Genomic DNA, 16,391 nt, shown 5'->3' on the forward strand with positions numbered 1-16,391 from the left:
GAACATTTCCTGAAGCTCATAAAGCTGGAAAGACCTCTGCAGCCTTTTACATAATTGCAACCATAATAGCCGGCCGCCGTGGCGCCACCGCCACTCACTAAGCTATCAGGTGTTTGCGTTACCATGGAAGGAGAAAGGTGATCTGAGCCGAGCGCAGGTAAGATCCAGTGTTTAGAGAAACCGTGTAACTTTCTGCTTTGGCTCGACGTTATCACAGCAGATTATCCACATTCGTCGGTTGACTGAGTCATGCTGGGGGGGAGGAACCGCCCTCCCCCATGTCCTGTAGCCTGTGGGTTAAGCTGCATGAGCCCATTACAGTCACTGGGGTCTCTGCTCAGCTTTCACGCTCGACTGGGAGCAGTTTGAGGCCTCTCGTAGGGCAGATCGCTGCTCGTCTGGTTAAGTCGAGGCGTCATTTCATCCAGCTGGACTCCTGTTTAACCCGCACACTTACGTAAACACAAATGCATTTCTGCACAAAAGCAGATTATAATCCCGTCTAAACTCCTCGTGTCTGCAAAGACTCATCAGCACTTTCTAACGTCCAAAATGTGTGAAGGTTTCATTTGCTCCTCTCACGGTCTGGCTACCTCGCAGAGACACCCGGCGCTGCCTTCACAGCAGGCCCAGGGAGTGGGAAACCGCTGACCTTTCCCTAATGCCGCTCTCTTCCCAGAATCCAGCAGCAGGTTCCCAGCAAGGCGGTGCTGGAGGAGGAGATGGTGTGGATGAAGGAGCATCTGTCCACGCTGGGGTCTCCTGTGGTGCTCTGCCACAACGACCTGCTCTGCAAGAACATCATCTACAACGACAAAGAAGGTGCACTTATTTCTTCCTTCAGATTTCTATTGTTTGGATAAATCGTCAGCCCTTCATCTGTTACATTGGCATCAGTCCTAAACTCTTAAATTCAATTAATTTCCAGAGATTCCTAAGGTCATCATTTGATTCAAATTTTCGTTTTTTACAATTGTATTTAAAATATTTTGACAGTTTTTTTGTATATTTTAAAGCAGTTTTAAAATCTCTTTAAATTGCTTTAAATGAACTGAAATACCATCATAAATATTATGAATTCAAGTTAAATCTGTAAACAGTTACAGAGTGATTAAAACATATTTTTTTCTTTTTATTTCTGTTGAAATATTTTAATTTTCAAGTTTTTTTTCCCCCCAAACTACTAAAGGCAAAATAATGGAAAATCAAGGAAAACTAATGCTCCTAAATAGACTTGTTTGGCTTAAAGCAGAACCATTTCCAGCTAAAATCTGCTTTGTCTTATCGTCTGTTGGGACAAAAACACAGAGGAGCGAAGCCGCTGTGTTCCAGGTAGAAACAAACACGCCGCCTCCCTGCGGGCTTTGAGCTGGAGTTGTTGTGGTTTGGAGGAGCACAGAGAAAAGTGCTGGTGTGGACCCGCATGGAAAAGAAAAATCACGTCAACTTTAAGCCTTCATTGTAACTGGAGAGCCTTCTTAAAATGCCGTTTCCAGGAAACGTTAGCGATCTCACCTGACGTGTAGGAAAGTTGTTTGACTGTACACAGCCCAAAAATGACAAAACATTGTAGCTTGATTTTTAAATGACAACATTCACAGGTGTAACTCGGTTACATTTCCTGAAGCCTTTTTATTAAAAATTGTTCTCTGTGTTGTTTTTCTGCCACTTGGATGACTGGTGGAACGTATCAACAAAGACAACTTTTAAATCCAGATGCCAAAACTCAACTTCTAAAAGTCATCTGGATGAATAAGAACCTTCATTGACATATTTTTTTCATCGAAAAGGCTTTATTAAGACCAAATACTGTAACTAAAACAAAGTTTCTTTTTATTCTGTTTGTTTAAAGTTTCCTTTTAGTGTCAGTATATAAGTATTAGTGTAGTATATAAGTATTAGACTAATACTTGTATCACATTCATTCTCAGGTATTGTACTTTTAATGCTGAGTTTCAAGCAGGGAGGCACTGGCTTCCACTTTCAGTGTCTTTGGCATGACTCGGCCGGGATTTGAACTCACGACCTTCCAGCGGACACTTTACCACAAGGCCACTGAGCTGGTTAAACCAAGAGTTCATAGCAACTATGAAGATTTATTCTAGTCTGAGATTGATGAATTTGCGTGACAATCTTCATGTCTATTCAATAAAGGCTTTTTTTGGTTTCCTGAGCAGCCAGTATTGGTGATAACTGCTTACCTGTGCAAAGGAATTCCAGGTGGAATTTGATGCATTGTGTTGAGGTAAAACTTGGTAAAAACTTGCTCCCTCCTGGTGTCTTTCAGGTCACGTGCGCTTCATAGACTATGAATATTCCAGCTACAACTACCAAGCCTTCGACATTGGAAACCACTTCAACGAGTTTGCAGGTTTGTTGATGCTCGGGAAGGTTTCTCCAGTTTAGCCTAGAGGTCGTATCTCAGCGGCCAGATTTGCTCTCTCTGTGATCAGGCATGGCGGAGCTGGACTACGGACTCTACCCGAGTCGGGAGATGCAGATGGTTTGGCTGAAGGAGTACCTGATGGCATACAAGTTGTTCACCAAGAAAAGCGAGGAGGTCAGCCCCCGAGAGCTAGAGACGCTCTACGTTCAGGTCAACAAGTTTGCTCTGGTGAGAAAGGAGTTAACGCTCTTTCGTTTTCTGTTACGTACTCGTGTCCTCGACATCCAACTCTCCTCTTCTTATCTGTCTCAAGGCCTCTCACTTCTTCTGGGGGTTCTGGGCTCTGATCCAAGCCAAATATTCCACCATCGACTTTGACTTTCTGGGGTAAGTTACGACAGTATGTGCAGGTCGAGCCCTGCGGGACTCCATTGTTTATTGAACTAACAGAAGATGGAGAAACTTTGTTTTAGTAGTTTCATTTTTATGTTCTTCATGTCACTGCACTTTTGGGGAACTACAAACTGTCCACATGTTCTCCCTCCCAACTGGACTTATGGGTTTTGGCCCTCTACGTCACTTTTTGACATGATGGCTGTCCCGATTTTTGACGTAATGGCTGCAGAGCAAAAAAAAAAACCTCAGTTTGTAAAAGTTTTTAGTTGTGACGTTGAAGCTACAATCGGCAGGCGACAAGCTCTATCCTGATCTGTGTACGTCTTTGTTTTCCCCATCTGAGCTGGCATCTGGTTCCAAACTGTATAGCTGAATGGCTCCAATATTGCTCTCCATTTTTGTTGCACCAGTAATTTTAGGTTGAGGGTTTGAGGGGCTGTAAACTATCAGGAGAGACTGTAAACAGATTGGTGACGGGAAGTGGGGACGGGCTTACTCTATGCCACAACTCAGAGGTTGATTTGAGCTCCTTCCGCTCTGCAGAAACTATGTCCTAAAAACAACACATCTTTTTTGTTTTTCTCCTAAAACAGCGTAATCATAATTAACAGACCACTGGGAGCACTTATTAAAAAAGATGATCTTGGTTTGTCTGGCAGGTACGCTGTGCTGCGTTTCGACCAGTACTTCAAGACCAAACCGGAGCTGATGGCAATGCAGATCCCAGAGTGATCGGACGCGGAGGGCCTCGGAGCGGCTGCAGCAGGAAACCCTGGAACCTCCTGCAGGACGGACTCTTCTGTCCGTTCACGGACCACAGCTCGGTGTGCCAGGCACCTTCTTATCGCAACGATTCCTCCTTCATTCCTCCAGCCAGCCTGACTTCTGTGGCCACACAGACCTCCACGAGCGCGCCTGTCTTTAGGCTATACCAAGAACAGCCAGTTTCTCAGTCATGAGGGAGAACATTCCTCTCTATGTTTGCTGAAATGTCTGTTTTGCAGAAATCGTTTTTCTTTTTTTCTTTTGATTTTCTGTAAGCCCCTGACTGATCTGCATCACCGTCTCAGGTTTGCATCTTCTGCTCTGCGTTGACCCGACATACGGCTGCTTTTCCACCCTCCTGACTTTTACGGTTACAGCTCTTCGCTCCGTTAAGTTTCCATTAACATTTGGGGGCTCTTGGAAACTCGTGACCTCACTCACCTTCTCTTCTCCTCCTTCCTCACTTCACTTCATCTGTCACAGATGGAGAAGCTTGAAATTCTGACAGTTCTTTAGGTATTCCGAGCAAACCGTGGCTTAATTCAGACTGAAGACGAGGAGAAAGCAGGAGGTCGTGTATCAGCATTTGTAGTAAATTACTGACCTCGCTTAGTTTCAAGCTTAAAGCCTTTTTTTTAATAGAAGAATGTTCTTAAGGCAGCCTTTTATTGTAGTTTTTTATTATTCATGCCTCCATCCCCCTTTGAGCCATAAAAGCACTCAAATGAAGCTGATGTTTATCAACAGGTTTCTTATCTCTCGGTTCGTCTAAAGTTAGGGTCTTTAAAAGGGGGCGGGGCTTTGATCTTTGTCCTACAGTGGTGTTGTGGTGTCGCGGCTTATATCTTGACCAGGAAACGCAACCAATGTGGGAGATGTTGAGATGTTTCCATGAAGGTTTGAGGATTTCTATGGTCATGAATCTTCTGATTTGGGAGTGAGAAAAGCACTTTGAAACCCAGGAAGGGGAAGGAGATGGAGAATGTGACAATGTGACTAGTCCAGACCCGGACTGAACCTGCACTCCGTAAAAACACTGACTGACACTCCGCCTCACTGTAGGATCAGGAGCTGCTGTGAAAGCCTCTAAGGAAAGCTCTGACAGCTGAGGTTTAAACCTCTTTACAGAGCCGTAAACATGATATTCAAAAACATATTAAATTGTTCCTTCAAATTAATAATTTGTAGCTATAAAATTTACATTTTGTGGGCTGAAATTAGCATTTTATGGCATACTTTAGCAGTGTATCACCGTTTTACAGGCACAAATTAGCATTTTGTGGACATTCAATTAAATTCAAATAACTATGTGTCAGGAACTTCATTTGCAGACCAAACGTATATAAATACATAGATAAATCAATAAAATCAATAATAAACCAACAGTTAGTCAATTTTATCAGCTAATTAACATAATTTTTTATTTTTTCTGGATGAATTGGTATATTCAATTCCTAATTTGTTCTTGCAAAATGCTAATTTTAAGCCACAAAGTGCCAGCTATTGCGCACAATATACAAATTTTTGCTCACAAAACGGCAATTTGTCCTTACAAAATGTTAATTTATGCTAAAAAATGCGAATTTTTGCTTAAAAAATTAGAGTTTTTGTGACAAAATGCTAAAATTTGTTTAAAAGAATTGAAAAAACTCAGTTATGCCCCAAAAATGCTAATTTGTGTGCAGAAAATGCTTATTCCAGTGAAGAAAGTTCTAGTTTTTGTCCAGGAAATACTAGTTTGTCCCAAAAGAGGCTGATTTTTGTTTTGAACTAAAAGCTAATTTGTCCAAAAAAGGCACATTTTTGCTTTTAAAAAATGCTAATTTGGGGCAGAAAATGCCAGTTGACATATACAATGCAAATTTTTCCCCAAAATGCTAATTTTTGCATTTAAAAAATGCTAATTTGGGCTCAGAAAATCCTAAATTGTCCCAAAAAATTGCTAATTTTTGCTTTTAAAAAAAGAACTAATTTGTGCCGCAAAAAATTTGTGTGCAGAAAATGCTAGTTTGTCCTAAAAGAAATGCTAATTTTTGCTTATAAGTGCTAACTCGTGCTGAAAAGAAATTCTAATATGTGGGAACAACTCCTAAAACATGAGCACAAAATGCTAATTTATGCCCACACAAATGAATTTGTCCCATAAAATGCTACTAAAATGCTAATTTTGTGGCCATACAATGCAAAATTGTGGCCATACAATGCAAATTTACAAAATACTAATTCATGGCCACAAATTCTTATTTTGAGTAAAACAGTTTGTTTTTTGAATGCCATGTCCAGCGTACCTCTCCATGCACTAAAAGGTTCATAGCTGAAACACTTTGCCTTCACTTGCTGGCTTTACTCCACGTTGAAGTTAAAATGGGGACGACACTGAAAAACCTGCAGACTTTTGAGTCAAGTTGCACTGAGAGGAGATGCTCAATCCTCAGTGAGCTTTCCAAAAATAAAGAAAAGCATGAAGTGAATTGAAGCTTTTTAGGGAAAAATACCCATATGATTCCAGCAAAAATGACAGGAAACAGAAATGTCTAATGTGGATTCAGAAGGAATCGATAAACACAGCTTGAGCTTGAAAATAAACTCCTTTAAAAGAATGATGGGACACATTTTGGAATTTTATGAAAGTTGTTTTTCTTCCAGAGCTGAAGGAGATGATAAAAGCCATCTTTTAGCTCGCAGCACAGCAGACCCTCAGATTCTATCTTAGCTTTGGTCAAACTGTAGAAGTCTGTGCTAAAAATTCAACCCATATATCATCCCGAAGTTCAGAAAATATCAAATCCAGAGGAAACAAACAGTTCAGATACAAATTTCTTCTGAAATAAAAGATGTATGGGTTTGGTGATGAGAAAAGCTGCCAGTTTCTTGAAAATGTTCTTTTTATTCTGTGGATGTTTTTTATGTGTGAGCTGCTGTTTGCAGGCTGTCAGAATATCTGACCACTTTGGGATTCAAAGCAGATAATTTATTGACTCTTAACATCACATTTCCACTTTTATTTTCTAAAAAGGCTTGCTTCAGAGTTTGCATTGCAGTTGATTTGAGTTTTAACTCTGTGTGTGCGTGTCTGAATGTAATGTCATTTTAAAACTTTGTTGAGAAAAGAGTTATTTTTCTTTGTAAGCTTATATTTAATTTCTGTAAATGCTTTGACTTGAACTGTCAGCCGCTGAGTTGAGAGATGCCGTGTCAGCAGAAGTGACTCTTCGGCTCCGAGGAGATGGAGGATGTAAATACTGTAAGAAATACTGTGAAAAGTTGACTGTACAGCGATCCTTAACACCTGTAGCAGTGGAAAGGAGAGTTATTTAACATTTGTCGGTAAATATTTCGATTAAAGAGTAAGAAATGATTTTAAACATGAGCTCTTTCTGTGTCCTCCGTTTCTTTGTTTAAGTACACTTTGTCTCTGCCCTGATGGTGCGAAGGAAATTAGGAAAAGTTCAGCTTTTGAACATCATGGATGACACTAATATCTGAACTTTTGCTTTTTTTAGTCTTACATTTATACATGAACACAGCCTGTTGATCTACAGGGATGGCCTAAAAATAACACCAGTGAGGTCGCAGCTCCAGTTGCTGCATCTATGAAGGAGATGGTTCACAGAAACAACAGAATTCCAGGGATGTACAATTCATTTTTAACTGTGTTTCAATTCATATTATGATTTGCGGTTGCCAATCCGATTCACCGACCTAAAATCAATCCAGGACATCTTTAGCCAAATTTAATCCACTGAACAATGAATAGTGCAGGTGATTCATTGGATTTCTTGCACGATAATCAAGTGTAAATTAAAAATGTGTAAATGGACAAATAAACAAGAATGAATGGTAAATCTATTTACACTTTAGTTTCAAGAAGTTCAGTCCACTGTTAGTTTTCTACATAAAAATACCACCAACCGAACATTATTAAAACATGATACCACACTGTTTGGTCACGTCTTTGTAAAATTCAGTGTTGCCACACATTGGACTTACTCCAAGTGGTATTTTCAAATATTGATTATAATCAATTTACACAGTTTTGAAACTATTTTATAGTGGTATAAGTTGATTCGATTGACAGGCACACTAATTTGGTTGTATAGTAGGAATAGAAATGGATTCACAAATTAAGTTACTCCTCTACAAAATTCTCATCCTGAAACGTACTACTTTAAGGTGATAGATGTTTCCTACAGCAATAAATGGTTATAACATTCACCCTTTAACAAACAGTTAATGGTGTGTTTTTATCACATAACTTCTCAATTTTATGAGGATTCGTCTTTTAAGCTGATTTAATATTTATATTATTTCATAACTTTTAGAAAAGTGCTAGTTTTTCAAGTAAAAAATAACTGTTGTCCATAAAGTTGCAAAAGGTAGACTATTTGTTCGTTTGTTTGTTTGTTAGCTTATTGCAAATTAAAAATCAATGTAATTAATCTCAGCTGCTAAATTTCTCGCTTTGATTTGATTTTGGTAGCAGTGGGGGACAACACCGGTAATGGTGATTGGCTAAGGGAAATTTGTCTCATGCTTTTAGCCAATCAGGAGCAGAGAGCAGAGTTGGGCGGGAATTAACGCGGGTAAAATCGAGCAAACCGGAACTAGCATAAAAGATGAATCACAATGGTGGGTCTGGTGCGGCTTACCTGATTGGAAACGATGATCACCACCAGGATTAACTGGTCTGTATTTACTACTCCACTAGACCGCACTGGACCGCTCAATAGAAACGAGACTTAGCTTAGCCAGAAACGAGACTAGCTTAGCCAGCCTAGCGAGATTCCGTCACGTTTCCCAGCATGCACTGCGGCTCAAAATTTATCTTTTTAAAAGAAAAAAACTATTTAAATCGTTTTTGTTTTCATCCTATTTTATTTAAAACTAACAAACATATAGCGTGTAATTCAAATTTGCCAAAAAACATTGGCGTTAAAACCATTTGTCTGCACACATGGGTAATGGTGGGGTATAAATAGCAGTCAGCGACAATCGTCTGTTGGTTCAAACCTGGTAGTGTGCTAACGTGCTGGAAGGCACCTCGAGCTGCTCCTATCGCCCCGGGGGTAGGAGCAGCTCGAGCGGGGACTGGCGAAGGCGGGCGGTAGAAAGTGATTACCGTAAAACATAAGGGCACCCAACTACAGTCTCAGGCGCTACCAGTGAGTACTCAGCACAGTATAAGCTGGTAGCGAATACTGGACTGTAGAGCTTACTCAATGAGTACCCTGCCAGTTCTCCTCCCAGGTTTGAACCCGCCAGACGCTTGGCCAGCGTCTGGTGTATCTTTTTTAAATAAATGTTACTATGTTAGTTATGACTGAATATTTCTAATGTTTTTCTTACTGATGAATTTATTTTTAAACCTTTAGTGTTTATTCACAATGTTTTAGCATACAAGTAAAACAAAAGGAAATGTGAGTCAAAGTCAGATCTGTACAAAATGTATTTACAAAACAGATGAAATGATTCAAAACACAACAAACATTAATCATTGAAAATTCAGAATTGGTTTCCCTTTATTCAAAGTATGGACTTCTTTAAACATGTCAAGGTTTGAAAGCATCATCTATGATAATACTGTCTGTTTTTATATTTAAAGAACCTAATAAATGATCCTAAAGAGAACATTTCTATCTACTGAAAATAAAATTCAGTAAGAAATGAAAGAGAAAAAAAGTTTAGTGATGGGTTGAAGAGTGTGCAGCTTCTGGACGTTCTCTCCGATCTCAATGACAGCTCCAGACTCCAGACGTCACCCGTTCACGTCCTCCACAGTGATGAGAGAACCAGGAAGTTGGAGGTACAAAAAGTACGATTTTTTTTTTTTTCTTCAAATAGTTATAAAAAATGTTTAGTTGTTTACCAGCTTATTAAAATATATACATTTTTAAATTGCCTTTACTTATTTATTTTCATAGGTCTAGCAATTACATGGACCCCACCATCCACAGAAGATTCAGGCAAGTTTTAGTTTAAAACTTACAGTTCTATTTACCTTATTTTTAGTGGCAAGTACTCACTTTTTTGTTTTGATAATATACTGATATAATTTTATTAGGAAAAGCAACTAGTAACTTAATGCCAAGATTTTTTTAGCTTAGTTTTCACGTTTCTCTATTTAGCCGCAGCTAGCTAAAAACGTCTATGTTCAGATCAACTAAACATGAAACAAAACATTTAATTTTTCATATTACAATGACTTGATTTATGCCAAATCTTTGTATAAATCAAAATATGTTGAAACTCAGCCGAAATAGTTGCATGTTAAAAACTTCAAAGATGGAAATCCTTGAAGTTAAAAAAAAAAGACATTTGACGTTTTGTCTTGTATTAAAAACATACATTTGTACAATAAAGGATCTACTATGGACGACCTCTGCTGAAAAATGGCAACCATGGGAAAAAAAGACCCTTTCACACCACATTAAAATGATGCCAAACACAAATAACACAAGCGATTTATTGTCTTTGAAAAAAAAAAACCTCAGAAAACAGTGACAAATGTACACCTTTAAATTACACAAGCTCTTATAAACAAAATAAAGTCTCTTTATTTACATCAGCATGGGTAGCGACATCTCTTCGCCAAAATAAAAGGTTTCCACTTTATTTCTCTTTTTTAAATCTCTGTACATAAAAGCAAGCAGTTTTAGAAAACAATGTAAAATTGGACTGACCCCATATTGATTCTTGCATAAACCCCCCCCATTTAATGAACCTATCGGTCAAAACTCCACGCATTTTAGCTTCTTGCTTTGACCTTTTTACAGCAAAATATTTTTAATCTTTAAATGAAGTAATGTCCTGCCAAAATAAAACCTGTCGAAGAAGCTAACCGTGAAAGGCTACTTGTGGATTCTTATTTTTAATTTAAGCAAAACAACCCCCTAATTTTAGCAATTTAACTGGAATTGTAGTGCACTTGAATTTACTTTAAACATTTTAGGAACACAGTCATTAAAATATAACATGGTAAAACGGTAGCAACATTAGCGCTTAGCGACTGTTTTTTTAACAACAAATTTGTAGTTTTACTAATTATAAATAACTAAATATTTATTACAAATTAAAAGTTCAGTTTTTATATAAAGAAGAAATATTTTAAGCCCGTCATTGGGATGAGACGATAAAATTATTACAAGACATTACAGCAATTTAATAAAACTACTCCAATGCAGACAGGAGGTGTCAGAAAGTTTTTTTTTGTTATTATTTTTAAATTGCAAATTTAGAATGGTCTTTGTTTAGCATAAATTTTGCCCCTCGCTCCTCACCGCCGGTAACTTTGATGCTCCATATTTTATGATTCTGTAAAATTCAAGCTACTTCATACATGTACTGCCTCAACCACCAAGTCTGTCAAGATGACAAATGTAAAGTGTTTTGAGGAGGAGGCATCCTAAGTAGCGCCCTGCTTGGTAAGATTTTAGCTCATCTGTAGTAAATTAGTCGCCGGTTTAATTAACTACTGTTAAATGTTTTTTTGGGGGGAAGATCCGTCTTTTTCCAAGATGTTTTGACTCCCTGACAACTAATAAACATGAGTTTCTGAAATGTTTACTTTTAAAAGAAAAAAGTAGATTTTTTTTCTGCAATCCTTGTTGAAGTTTCAAACCTGCTGGTTTTTGTTAAAAAAAACATTTAGTGTGTGTGTGTGTGGGGGGGTGTGTGTGTGTGTGTGTGTGTGTGTGTATATATATATATATATACACACACACACCTTTAAGGCAAAACTGTAACTGATTGGAGGATGAGTCTATATGTACGAGGTTGGACGTCCCATTTCAAGTTTTAGCCCAAATATTATGGGAACCTCAATGAAACATTTTATTAAAAAAAAGTCCAAAAGTTGCACGATTGTCCTGTAATCTTGTGTGCTTTGCAGCTTAGTGAGGAAATAGCCTTTAAGCAAAGTGAGATTCCTCTAAAAGTTTGGGGACTTTGTGTTTTAGAAACTCATTAATGCTGCTGTACAAAACAACACAAATGCCTTTTAAAGTTTTCAATTAAAAAATCCAGAGAGAATCACAGCAGACATACATAGAAAAGCTTAACACAACAATCAATATACACACAAATGAGGTCAACCTACCACCTGAGTGGGAACTGAAATGAGAGTCGGACTAAAGAATGGGCTGCATCAGGAATTACACAGGTACCAAGAGACTAAACAAACATGTTGCCAAGTAACAGCCGAGAGCTAGCATAAAGCTAAGTGTTCACCTGATTGCAGCTGAAGTCTCACGCACTCTTTAAACAACTCAACAGTGTCCAAACCTTAAATCTAAAGACCTTAACCATCTCTTAATTGTTTTTAATTAAGTGACGTTTGTTTTTAGCTGCCTAGAAAAGGACATCTGTTCAGTTGAATACATTTATCTGCAAATGTGACAATGTTAAACTTCTGTTATTGAAGTTTAGCACCAGAGTCACTGTGGAAAAAAAACATGTATCATGTAACTTTTCCTTTTTTTTCACTCTCAGACAAAAAAATGTTTAAACAGCCCACATTGTAAAGAGAAATATGATATAAGTTTTTTTTTTTTTTTTAAACATAGAACAACTCAGAGCTCAACTAAACTGACTGCCACAAGGGGGCAGTGCTGAACAATATTTAAGAGGCACATACCAATGACTTTTCAACTTTTACTGTTCTTTTTCTTTCTGCATCTCTCCTTCCTTTGGGGCTTTTTGTTTTTCTTAAAGCAGAAGGGATTTGTTTTTGCTCTTTTGACGAAAAAAAAACATGTTTATAGAAGAAAATCATTAGAGCTTGCCTTTTTAGAGTGTGTCTATAGTACTTTAACATATTTTTTTTCTTAAAGTTCCAACTTCATCTTCCCTCATCTTTCTTAGTCTGTTAGGAGCACCAGTTCCCCCTCGCTCCTCTCTCCTCCATCACTTTCCTCTCCTTCGCTGTACGGTGGTCGCTCTCTGCTGCGTTCCCTGTCCCGCGGCAAAGCGGTGGGCGTGGCTTGACCTTCAGGTCGGCGCTGCGCTGGTGAGGCTTGAGGCAGGTAATGCTCCAGTAGCGCGGGATGAAACGGCATTCCTGCGATGGAGCTGCTGGCGGGGTACTGACCGTCGCCATGGGGGTAATGGATCTGCTGCGGTTCTGTTTGACTGAAAGGAGAAGATGCGATATGCGTGAAGGGTTAGCGAGAAGTAGAACCAAAGAGATTCTCATCTGGATAAGAGCACTTGAAAAGTTGCGAACAGCTTTAAAGACTATTAGGGCTGCCACGATTAATCGATTAGTCACGACTATGTCGACGACTTAAATAGTCGACAACTAATTTAATAGTCCATTAGTCGACTATTAAAATGTTTGTGGCAGCCCTTAAGACCGTGCAAAAATATTGGAGAACCAACACCTGCAAAAGTTGATTTGAACTATTATTTTTAACACATGTTCAAAATGTGCAGTAAATACACATTTGGTTGTCAAGTAAGTTTGAATGAAAACTATACAATTAATTCCTTGAATTCTACCCAATAGGTTTTAAGTGAGAACCTGATGTCTAACTGCTCAGTAACAACTGCTATGTCATTTGAAGGTCCCTCTCTGCTGTGCTTTGTCTCCATCAAACCCCTCTTTACAGCTTGTTTATTTCAAATCATGAAACAACCGATTTAGACAAAGTCTGAGTATTTTGCAACAAATCTGCCACAATCAGGAGAATCAGCAGCACATTTGTGATTTATTCACAATATCCTTGAGGTTTGGCCTCGCACCTTTTAGAACTGAAAACGTGGGCTTTTGTAACAATCTGCAATTGATGGGGAAACGCAATAAAACCAAGCAAATAACTCTCAACCACTCCTGACCTTCATCAGTCCAACTTGTTGGAAAAGTTAGACAGCTTTTGAACAATAAAGTGACTATCAGATGAAAGACACTTTACTTGTCTCACCTAAGAAATTCACGTCACTCTCTGCTGTGTCCTACCTGTGCATGTAGGTCGATCGCTGCTCCTGTCTGCGGCTCTTCATCATGGCTTTGTACTCTCCCACCCTCAGTCTTCGGCCCTCCACGATGCATGTGCGTTTCGGTCGTGGCTTGTATTTGTAGTCAGGGTAGCGCTCCAAATGCTGCCGGCTCAGCCTGGCCTGCTCCTCGTAGTACGGCTGCTTCTCTTGGTTGGACATGCCTTTCCACCGTGAGCCTGCCGAACAAAACGCAACATTTTTAAAACGTTTTTATCATGAAATAAATGTATATGTCAGTATTAAATGAAAGAGAGTAAGATGTTCAAACACTTGAAGGAACTGCAGGAATTTTCTTTGTTGTAGCTGGAGCTACTAGAGCACATAGCATGGTTAACATTTTTGGACATTTTGGGTTTAATATCCTAACTTCAAAGTGACTCCTTGCCTCTACTTGGACTTCAAAAATAAAAAAAAATAAAAGTAAAATCTAAGTTATAGTACCTTATTGCTGATAAACCTATGACCAGGTCTGTCTTAATACTTAAACTTTTTTCAAAAAAGCTCTTCAAGTTTAAAAATAACCCCCAGAAGAGAAGCAGGGACTTTAAGGTAACCCCCCCGCCCCCGCGGACTCACCAAGGATCTTGCTGATTGAAGAGTTGTGCATGTCGGGGAACGCTTGCAGGATCCTTCGGCGCTCGTCCTTCGCCCACACCATAAAGGCGTTCATGGGTCTCTTTATGTGTCCAGACGATGGAGTGGGTCGAGGCTCGGCATAGCCTCCTGGAACTGAGGCAGGAAGAGCACCTGCAGGGACAGTTGTTACACAACAAGTTAGACATTTTTTGAAAAAAATATTTTTGGCTCAAATCTGCTACAACCAATAGAGAACATCAATAGTGCTTTTTTGTGGTGCTGATAAGAGAAATTAATTCTTTTGAATTTAAAGCAAATTTTGTTGAAGCGACCATTGTTCCAAAGAAGGATAACCCTTTATTGGTAGAGATATTTTGGAAAGAGTTTGGAGATTTAGAGGAAACTTATATTTTTAAATCAAAACCTAATATGCGTCTTTGTTTTGCAGATGTTTTTTTTCATAGGCTTTCAGCAAAATTCATACTAGTGATATTTGGAGTGATAGAATGAACCAATTGGATAAAAATATTCAATGCTTCATGAAGCTTCATCTGCCCATCATGAACTCCTTTATGAATAATTCAGTTTGTGCTGCAGTAAATATTAAAAACTAGTTTCAAGATATTGTTTTTGCACCTCAACTTTCTACACTAGCACTTACTTTCGGAGTCACTACTGAGATGATCTTCAGTGGTTGGTACATCATTTCGGTCTTCCCCTCGCTCACAATGAGGGATTTTCCCGCAGCGTGGAGAGCCTTTATACTCCTGCAGACATGAAAAAGACAGGAGAGTAAAGTTACTAAATTTAGATAAATACTCACACCCCAACAAGGAGAAACCATTTGAATTACAGTGACATGGAAGCAGCATTCTTGAGGTGTGGAGGCCATGCGCGTGTCCTGCACAAAGCTATTTAAGGTGAACAAACGCCTGCCATATCAGCTGCTGTTTAACTGTCATGTTATAAATGCAAAGACAAGAAATTAAAACACTTTGAATCAAAGAAGAATTGTGTTTATTGTTGTATGGGGGGGGTGGATGAAGGAGACGAGACGGAGATAGGAATGAAGCATCTCTGAATTTGCAAAGTTACCTCATCGCTATCTATTTTAGTGCTGTAAAACATCCACACCGTGAGGCTAAGTGTGATACCAAAATAGGTCTGTCAGCGGTATTGGTGTTAACAGAGCAGTACAGGAGAGATGGAGCAGGATAATGGAGGAGGAGGAGGAGGAAGAGTGACACCAAGTACAGTACTATTGTGGACAAAGAGGAAGGGCAGGTGGCTCAGTCAATGCCACACAGAGGCCTTTGTGGTATTGTGAGGCAGGAACAGCTGCTGTTCAGGACGAGAGCAAAGCTTCAGTCGCTAAGAGGAATGAAGACCGGCAGAGACCGGGGCGACTTTCTTTCTTTTTCAGAAACTAGAAAATAAAACCACACATGGGACCTTCTGGAATAATGACGTATTCTTGTAAATGTTAACACCTTAGAGCCTTTGGTCCTTGACATTTTGGATTTTTTTGCAGATGACTGGATGTGGAACAGCTGTCTATTGCTAACTTGTGGTGTTTATTGTGGTGTAACAATGTACTTCTGTGAGCGTGGCACAGCTGGGATATTTGTTTAATTTAGTTTAATCCTGCAGACAAGGACTCACTGAAACTCTAAACCAGGCTCCAGACAGCCACTTCCTCCCTCCTTTCACTCAACTTTTTCTATTAAAAAAATGTGTCTAAACTCAAAGAGACATGCGTGTATGAGACTTAAAACCTTCTCATTACATGATTAATACATGATTGACATCCTGACAATTCCTATTCTAAGGGTGACTGTGGTGCAGAGGTAGAGCAGTTGACCTTTGATCACAGGACTGCAGGTTCAGTTCCTGCGGTCTGTCCATGTGTGGAAGTGCCCTTTGGCAAGATCTTGAAACGCATATTGCAACTGGTGGTTGAAGCTGGCACCAGTGTTTGGAAGCATAGTGCATGTGCATTGGTGAATGGTAAATGGTGTGTACTTGTATAGTGCTTTTATACCTTCTTAGAAGGCCCAAAGCACTTTACATTCACAGTCCCATTCACCCATGCGCACACTAATACCACACTGCCGAACACTGGCGTCAACCTAGAACGTTCAAAGAAAATGGGTGAATAGTAGGGGTGTATTGACAAGAGTCTGGTGATACAATACATATTCGATACGTGTCTTTCAATACGATAGGTATCACAATATATCCAAAGACTATACCCAAACAATTTTCACTTTTTTTT

The 16,391-nt window shown here is 39.1% G+C and overlaps 2 protein-coding genes and 2 long non-coding RNA genes across 7 annotated transcripts in view; 2 read left to right on the plus strand and 2 right to left on the minus strand.

Annotated features, from left to right (window-relative positions):
* The window catches only part of LOC112144673, a 5,514-nt gene extending 3,964 nt beyond the window's left edge, over window positions 1-1,550 (minus strand). The window contains exons 1-2 of the long non-coding RNA XR_004947828.1: window positions 1,516-1,550; window positions 653-1,408 (exon numbers count right to left, since the gene is read on the minus strand). This is a non-coding gene — a long non-coding RNA (uncharacterized LOC112144673). The remainder of the gene's footprint in view (window positions 1-652; window positions 1,409-1,515) is intronic.
* The window catches only part of etnk2 (ethanolamine kinase 2), an 18,748-nt gene extending 11,831 nt beyond the window's left edge, over window positions 1-6,917 (plus strand). Inside the window, exons 6-10 of the mRNA XM_024269340.2 lie at window positions 680-822; window positions 2,288-2,371; window positions 2,454-2,614; window positions 2,700-2,773; window positions 3,442-6,917. Coding sequence (XP_024125108.1) covers window positions 680-822; window positions 2,288-2,371; window positions 2,454-2,614; window positions 2,700-2,773; window positions 3,442-3,514 — 535 coding nt within the window. The 3' untranslated portion in view covers window positions 3,515-6,917. The remainder of the gene's footprint in view (window positions 1-679; window positions 823-2,287; window positions 2,372-2,453; window positions 2,615-2,699; window positions 2,774-3,441) is intronic.
* Window positions 6,918-8,035: 1,118 nt separating this feature from the next.
* Window positions 8,036-10,032, plus strand: LOC112144674. 2 transcript variants are annotated; one of them, XR_002918941.2, is made up of 3 exons: window positions 8,036-8,232; window positions 9,287-9,359; window positions 9,469-10,032. It is a non-coding gene; the product is annotated as an uncharacterized LOC112144674 (long non-coding RNA). The 2 variants fall into 2 exon arrangements; XR_004947827.1 differs by having other exon boundaries at window positions 9,287-10,032.
* A 531-nt stretch (window positions 10,033-10,563) lies between these two features.
* LOC112144671 (SRY-box transcription factor 13) overlaps window positions 10,564-16,391 on the minus strand; it is a 59,984-nt gene continuing 54,156 nt past the window's right edge. For 2 of the 3 annotated variants that reach the window (XM_024269334.2, XM_024269333.2), the window contains exons 11-14: window positions 14,778-14,883; window positions 14,117-14,287; window positions 13,500-13,716; window positions 10,564-12,673 (exon numbers count right to left, since the gene is read on the minus strand). In XM_024269334.2, the coding sequence (XP_024125102.1) occupies window positions 12,403-12,673; window positions 13,500-13,716; window positions 14,117-14,287; window positions 14,778-14,883 (765 nt within the window). In that variant the 3' untranslated portion in view covers window positions 10,564-12,402. The remainder of the gene's footprint in view (window positions 12,674-13,499; window positions 13,717-14,116; window positions 14,288-14,777; window positions 14,884-16,391) is intronic. The other variant, XM_024269335.2, reaches the window with a different exon arrangement.

The sequence above is a fragment of the Oryzias melastigma genome, linkage group LG5 (assembly GCF_002922805.2).
Source record: "Oryzias melastigma strain HK-1 linkage group LG5, ASM292280v2, whole genome shotgun sequence".
NCBI lineage: Eukaryota > Metazoa > Chordata > Actinopteri > Beloniformes > Adrianichthyidae > Oryzias > Oryzias melastigma.